Here is a 7,438-nt window from a genome sequence, read left to right as displayed (position 1 = left end):
GGCATTTCTGTCCCGTCCGCTGCAGGTCCACACCGCACAGCTCATGCTCTGCCTTAAAGAGTCAGTGGGAAAATCAGAAAACATTTTCAGTGATGCATAACCTTCTTTAAATGAATTTTTTTTTTAAACAAAATAACTAAATGGCTTAAAGTTTCTGTTTTTCTATAAAACGCTATTATGCATCATTGTCTTATTTAAGGTAGCCGTTTATTCTGATCAGCTCAGATACACCATCAAGGATCACTGTGGTGGTAGGGACACTGCTCTCGTGTAATAATGCCCTTAATGCTTTGGCAGATGAAGTCTGGAAACAGTTTGCGAACAGAGTGTGAGCCTGGAAAGGTCACGTCCGGTCAGTCTCCCGGTCCTCCGGTGCGTCCCATTCTGAAGAGGCCCCGAGGCCGACCTGGAAGCCCGAAGGGCTCTGGAAGCCCGCAGGACAGCGCCGGTGCCCCTCTGCTGCCTCCGCCAGGCCAGAGTGACCTGCTGCTTGGTCACCCACTCTCCCCAGAAGGCAGAGCTGGAGGCTGCCACTGTTCTGACTGGACCTTCACCCCATCCACGTTGCTGGAAGAAAGATACTAATATTTGCTCGCCATTAATAATTTAAGTTTTTAAATAAATAGTTTAGTGCCACTTTTTGCCTCTGTCTGTCCTGGTGGCACGGTGTCTGCTGCCCGGGACTCGGCATCTCCAGCCCACGTGGCCCAGGTTCAGTCAATGCGGTTTCCACAGATTGTAAACCTGTCTATCTCTAACAGATCTTTCTTTGAAGACCTGTGTTTCAATTCGGAACTGTCCTGTGTTATGTCCTTCTCATCGCCATCTGGAGTAGTCAGGAACTGGTCAGAACTGCTTGTCACAAGAAGCGGGACGACGTTTTCCTTTGGACGAGCAGGCTGGCTGGTGACTGAAGCAGACAGGGCTTCCTCAGAGGCAGGGCCTGTGGAAGAGCAGATCCACTTAGTCGGGAACGGACCTCCTCTCCCTGGAGGCAAGGCAGGCATCTGCGTGTGGCTGTACTTTACTCCTGTCGCTCCACGCACAAGCACGGCCCCCCATGATGGAGCTCCCAGCCCCCTCCAGCCCTCTCCAGAGCCCCTGTGAGCGCTGCCCGCCTTTCAGGCCTCCCTGTCTTTGCTCCGCTGGTACTCCTGCTGACACACCCTTCCCGCCTGCCTCCCCTGGTCTGTTTCTTCCTGCCCTTCAAAGTTTAGTTCAGGCGTCACCATCTTCAGGAGATCACAGCTCCTGCCCCCTGCACACACCTCACACATCCACTCGGATTAGCCATCGTGCTGTCTCTCCCACGGGTCTGTGGGGCCTGACAGGCAGGACCACGACCCATTTACCCTCATATCTCCAGCATCGTGCCACTACCTGGCACACAGTTGTTCCATACATTTAAAAACAGACCATGTGGACTCAATCATGCCAATAAATACTTACATTAATAGGGAACCGCTACTGAATGACACAAATTCAGTCAATTGTTGCAGTTCTTCCTCTAGGGCTCCAGGCCTGAACCCTTAGAGCATCCTTAGCACCAACCTTGCTCACTGCACAGCCTGGGCCCTTCCAGACCTCTCCACCCACACACCACCACTGCCTGGCCCTCACTGTCCGGCCTTGCCCTTAAAGTCTGTTTTCCACAAAGCTTGGGAATTACCCTCTTAAAATGTATGTGGCAGCCTGTCACTTGTGCTCAAAGCCCTGCTGTGGCTCCCTCCCCTCTGAGAAGAGAAGCCGAGGTCCCCTATGTGACCTGGGCTCTGGCTGGCCTCTCAGGCCCTCTCCCAACCACACCAGCCAACTTGCCTTTCTTCTTGTCAGCAGGCTAGTCTGCTCCTGCCTGGATCCTCTGTAAGCACTGGCTCTCTGCTGGGGCCACTCCTGCCACAGAAGATTCGCTGCCCCCCACCTTCAGCTCAGTTCAGGGGGTGTCTCTTTGTAGAGACCCCAACTCCTGTACACTTGGTTTTCCCCTAAACTGGCTTTATTTTCCTCTATAGCACTGACTGCTACCTGGCACAGTACACACCCCCTAGTTTGTTCATTCCCTCTCCCTTCTTCCACCTCACAGCCTAGAATGAGCTCCACGAGGGCAGAGACATCTTCCCTTTTCCATGACTGTATCCCTCCGGAAGCCCTGAATGGCTGAAACAGTTAACACTAACGGAAGGGTTAATGGTTTGAGTCTCCCCAGAGGCACCTCAGAAGAAAGGCCTGGTGATCTACTTCTGAAATCAGCCACTGAAAACCCTACAGGGCACAGTTCTCCTGTGACACACCCAAAGCGCTCTGAGTGGGAATCCACTCAATGACAACTGGCTTTTTTGGTTTGTATCCCTGGGACCCGGCAGGTAATGTCAACAGTTATCTGTGGAACCATGAATGAATAAAGGTGAAAACTCACAGCACTGTGTCAAGTGCAGCTGCGATGCGGTCTAAAATATAACCATATAAAAAGGAGAGAGAACCCTGAGTAAGCTGAAAGCAAAGTATACAGCACTGCCAAACACTGATTGTGAGAAGTGAGACAAGGACCAGACGTACTCTGAGGGGATGAGCTTTTGTTGGGGGATTTACTGGCTGGTTTGCCTGGCGTGCTGGCGGGGGGAGGGTGGGACAGCTTCTCCTCCATCCTGGCCTCCTTCACGTACTGGCATGACTTCCCGAGCAGCACGATGCTGTTTAGCACTTTCAGGGAGATCAACCTACAGCCGGAAACAAAACACACGACCGCTGCTGTCATCTGGCCTTGTGCATGCGCTCCCCACCACGGGCTGCCAAGACGGATGGGGACTGGGGGTTGGGAGCCCCAGCTTCCTGGTCAGGAGCCTGCCTTCCTCAGGGCCTGGCCACCCAGGGGCTTCACCGCAAGGAGAGAATTTTAATAATCCCCATCGTGCTTCATCATTGTGAGAACTTATGAAGACTTTCTCCTTGTACTAAGTTAATTAACAGTGGCACTCCAATGGCTAAGCGCTCAGCTTCTAACCCAAAGGCTGCTGGTTCAAACCCACCCAGCACTTCCACGGGGGAAAGACCTGGCAATCTCTCCCACAAAGACTACAGCCTAGAGGCAGTTCTGCTCTGTCACGTGGGTGTTGCCATGAGTCAAAAACAGACTCGACAGCACGCGACAGCACCAATTCTCTCATCACAAACAAATCCATTCAGAAAAGGCAGATGAACAAGAGAGAGAAGAACAGGCCCTGTGACTCCACATCCCACTGGAAATCACTGTGGACACTCTGGTCTGTCATCTTTACGTGGCTTTGCTAAAAGGACACATCTTTTTGTACTCTTTACTGTACAGAAATGGAGTCACGTGACACGGACTATTTTATAAGGTAAAGCGTGGGAGTTATGAGTCAGAGTTTAGATTCTGAGGTATAGGTATCTGCGTGTGGATCCTGACTCCACTGTTTAGAACCTGTGTGGACCCAGGCAAGCTACTCACCCAGTTAATCCAGAAAGGAGATGATTCAGGAAAGGGGCTTAGAACAGTGCTTCCTTCACATGCAGTAGGGCTAACCAATTCTGCTATTTTATTTCAGCTGCTGTTACTTTGTGTATGAACATATAAGTGTTTTCCATATCAGTAAATGTTTCTCACTGACATTATTTAAACAGCCCAATATGTCACTGTAATGGGTTATAGTTAAACCTGGATCTCCTTAAGATAAAAACTCTAGATAATTCTAATTATAGAAGTTAAATTTCTGGATCAAAAGTTACAGAGCATTTCTCTGTAATTTCCAACCAAATGATACAGAGGCCTGCAAGGTGAACAATTACACCAGGGAGGTGCACTCCTTAGAACAATCAACCATGGGAGACCAGAAAGACGGCACTTGCACATGGGAAAGCTCAGAGGGCAGGAATGTATAGGCAATAAAGACACAGGGGAAAGATACCCACAGGGAGGAAGTGGGAAGAGAGCTGTTACACTGTGGGGGCTGCAATCAAAATGTCATGAAACAAAATGTGTGTGAACCACTGAATGGAGCACAAATTTGCTTGGTAAGCTTTCACACCAAATCACAATTTAAAACAAAACAATGTACACAACATTTTAAGGCACTTGATACAAATCTAGAGAAAAATGCTAGAAAGAAAAATCCCACATTGGTATCATCTCACATCTATCAATACTAAAAACCAAACCCACTGCTACTGAGTCAATTCTGAGTCATTAATGACCCTATAGGGCAGACCATGGCTGCCCCGGTTTCCAATGCCATAATCTTTATGGAGGGAGCTCTGGTAGCATAGTGGCTAAGACACTTGCCTGCTAACCAGACGGCTGGCAGTTCAAACCCACCAGCCACTCCTCGGAAGGAAGGTTGGGCAACCCTACTTCCGTAGTGATACTGCCTCAGAAACCCAAGGAGGGGTTGCTATGAGTCGGGTTTGACTCGACGGCACATAACAACAAAAACAACAAATCTTTATGGAAGCAGACTGCCTCATCTTTCTCCCACAGAGCGGCTAGTGGGTTTGAACTGCCAACCTTCTGGTTAGCAGATGACTGCTTTAACCACTGTGCCACCAGAACGCCTTCAACTCAATAACCACAACCGCAGCTTCACAATGAGTGAGGATGGGTCTGCTTGTTTCTAGTGCCTGAGATGAAACACTAAGAACCATAGGAAATGACAAGTCACTGAAGGCAAGTCTGAGGAACAGCCTGGAAGAAGGTGAAAGCAAGGGGCAAACAGGTTTTCCTTACTGTCCGCAGCCTCCCCAAGAGCTGAGAGTGCCACACGGACATCTACAGCCCCAGGGCTGCGTGGCAGGTGCACAAGACTCTCAGCTGGACTGTCAGGTGCAGGTTTTCTCTGAACTCCTCTCACATTTTCCACTGTTTTCTCAGCATTACCTAGGTGCTGTCTAGCTTGCAATTCACACCTACTAAATCCCCACTAGGCCTCTTGATTCCAAGCCCACCCCTTGCCTCAGGGCTGAAGCCTGATGAAGGGAAGTTCTCAGTATGATTCAGTGCATAAATGAAAAGACAAAAACCACCATTATACTTAATGAAGAAAGACTGAGCGCTATCTCCTGGAGGTCAGGAACAAGAAAAGGGTGTCCACTCTCCCCAGTTCTATTCAATATAGTATTAGAAGTCTTAGCCAGATCAATAAGAAAAGTAAGTAAAAAGTATCCATATTAGAAAAGAAGTAGTAAAAGTATCTCTATTAGTGGATATAATTCTATATACAGAAATTTCCAAAGAGTCCACAAGAAATGTAAAGCCAATATAGGAACTCAGCAAAGTTGCAGGGTCCAAGGTCAACAAATAAAAATCAGCTGGGTTTCTATACACCAGCATGAGAAATCTGAAAGGAAATTAGGGAAACAATTCCATTTATAATACATCTAAGAAAGTAAAATACCTAGAAATAAATCTAAACAGGGCATGAAGGACTTATACAATGAAAATTATAAAACCCTGCTGAAGAGATTAAAGAAGACTTAAATAAATGGAAAGATATTCCATGTTCATGGACTGAAGACTTACTATTCTTGTCAACAATACCCAAAGCAATCGATAGTCAACACAATTCCAATCAAAATTCCAACAGTCTTCTTTACAGAAATAGAAAAAGTAATTGTCAACTTTATATGGAATAGCAAGAGGCCCTAAATAGCTAAAACTATGGGGAAAGAGAAGAACAAAGGAGGGGGCACACACTTCCTGATTTTAAAATGTACTTTACAGCTATAGTACTCAAAACAGCCTGGTACTGGTATAATAGAAACAAAGACCAATGGCATAGAATTGAGAATCCAAAATAAACCCACACATCTATGGTCAACTGATTTTGACAAAGGTGCTCAATGGGAAAGAAGAGTTTCTTCAATAAAGCTAATGAAAAAATTCAATTTCCACATGCAGAAATATGAAACAGGATTCACGCCTCACACCATACACAAAAACATATGTAAAATGGATCAAGAACCTAAATATGTAAACTAAAACCATAAAAGTCTTAGAAGAACAAGTAGGACAGCAACACTGTCAGGCTGAGCTTTCAACGATGGATTATCTAATATAGTAACAAAAATACAAACAGCAAATGACAAAATGGGACCTCATAAAAAGTAAAACTTTTGTTCATCAAAAGACTTGCCCCAAAAAAGTGAAAAGACAAGCTACTGACTGGAAGACTATCTTTGGAAATCTTGTATCCAACAAGAATCTAATAACCAAAATATATATAAAACTTGGACAACTTAACAACGAAAACACAAATAACCCAAATTGGGCAAAGGATTTGAAAAGATGTTTCACCAAAGAGGACATTCAAATGGTCATCAAATATATGAAACGATACTCAATGTTATTAGGAACCAGAGAGATGTAAATCAAAACCACAGTGAGATACTATTCTAGCACTCTCAGTAGAATGGCTAAGATTAAACACACACACACACCCCACACACAACAAAAGCAGAAAATAACAAATGTTGGCAAAGATGTGGTGAAACTGGAACCCTGATCGATTGCTGGTGGGAATTCAAAAATAGTAGAGACACTGTGGGAAATAGTATGGCAGTTACTCAGAAAACAGAACTACCACAAAACCCAGCAATTCCACTCACAGGTATGTACCCACAAACCTGAAAGCAGAGACTCAGACACTTGAACCCTAATGTTTACTGCAGCACTAGTCACAATAGCCAAAAAGTGGAAACAGCGTAAATGCCTATCAACAGATGGATAAACAAAAAGTGGTGCATACAAAAAATGGAGTATTATTCAACCAGTAGGAAAAACAAGTGTTAATGCATGCTACAATATGGTTGGAGCTTGAAGACATTTTAATGAATGAAATAAGTCAATCACAAACGGATTATATGATCTCACTTATACACAAACACGAGAAAACGCAAATGTATAAAGACCAAAGTTTTTTAGTAGTTACCAGTGGTAGGAAGGCAGGGGACAGGAGAGGTTAATGATGATGAAAAACTCACACTGATTAAGGGTGGGTTGAACAGCCAATAATTGTAATTGCTGTCAATAAGCTGTACACCTGTGAAAAGCTGAAGTAGCCAAAGTTTTGTGATGTATTTACAATGATGGAAGAAAAAAAAAAAAGGAGAGGTTCCAGCAAGATGTTGGACTAGGCAGAAAGACTGCACAGACCCTCTTCAACAAAGAAAAGGGAAACCAATTTACACAGACACAGAAGATAATCCTGGACCCCTGAGCTTTGAAGGGAAGGATATGGAAGTGGACTAAACCCCAACTACCAGAAGAATTTGCATGAAAATACCAAAAAAGGAGACATACGGAGCTGCGGTCTGGCAGCGATCCTGATGGCACAGACAGTTTGGAGATTCCTGAGTGGTGGTAGGACCTAAGAATTAACCAAAAAATCAGCCCTGCTAGCCAGGGACTGCACAGAGGACTGTGCACAGT

At 45.5% G+C, this 7,438-nt stretch overlaps 1 protein-coding gene across 1 annotated transcript in view; it reads right to left on the bottom strand.

Annotated features, from left to right (window-relative positions):
* Window positions 1-713: 713 nt before the first annotated feature.
* Window positions 714-7,438, bottom strand: part of TAPT1 (transmembrane anterior posterior transformation 1) — a 102,057-nt gene continuing 95,332 nt past the window's right edge. The window contains exons 13-14 of the mRNA XM_007950075.2: window positions 2,557-2,717; window positions 714-943 (exon numbers count right to left, since the gene is read on the bottom strand). Coding sequence (XP_007948266.1) covers window positions 714-943; window positions 2,557-2,717 — 391 coding nt within the window. The remainder of the gene's footprint in view (window positions 944-2,556; window positions 2,718-7,438) is intronic.

The sequence above is a fragment of the Orycteropus afer genome, unplaced genomic scaffold (genome assembly GCF_000298275.1).
Source record: "Orycteropus afer afer isolate SDZICR_OR568_19922 unplaced genomic scaffold, OryAfe1.0 scaffold00262, whole genome shotgun sequence".
NCBI lineage: Eukaryota > Metazoa > Chordata > Mammalia > Tubulidentata > Orycteropodidae > Orycteropus > Orycteropus afer.
The sequence above is the reverse complement of the archived record's forward strand: the minus strand, read 5'-3'. Positions and strand labels throughout refer to the sequence as shown.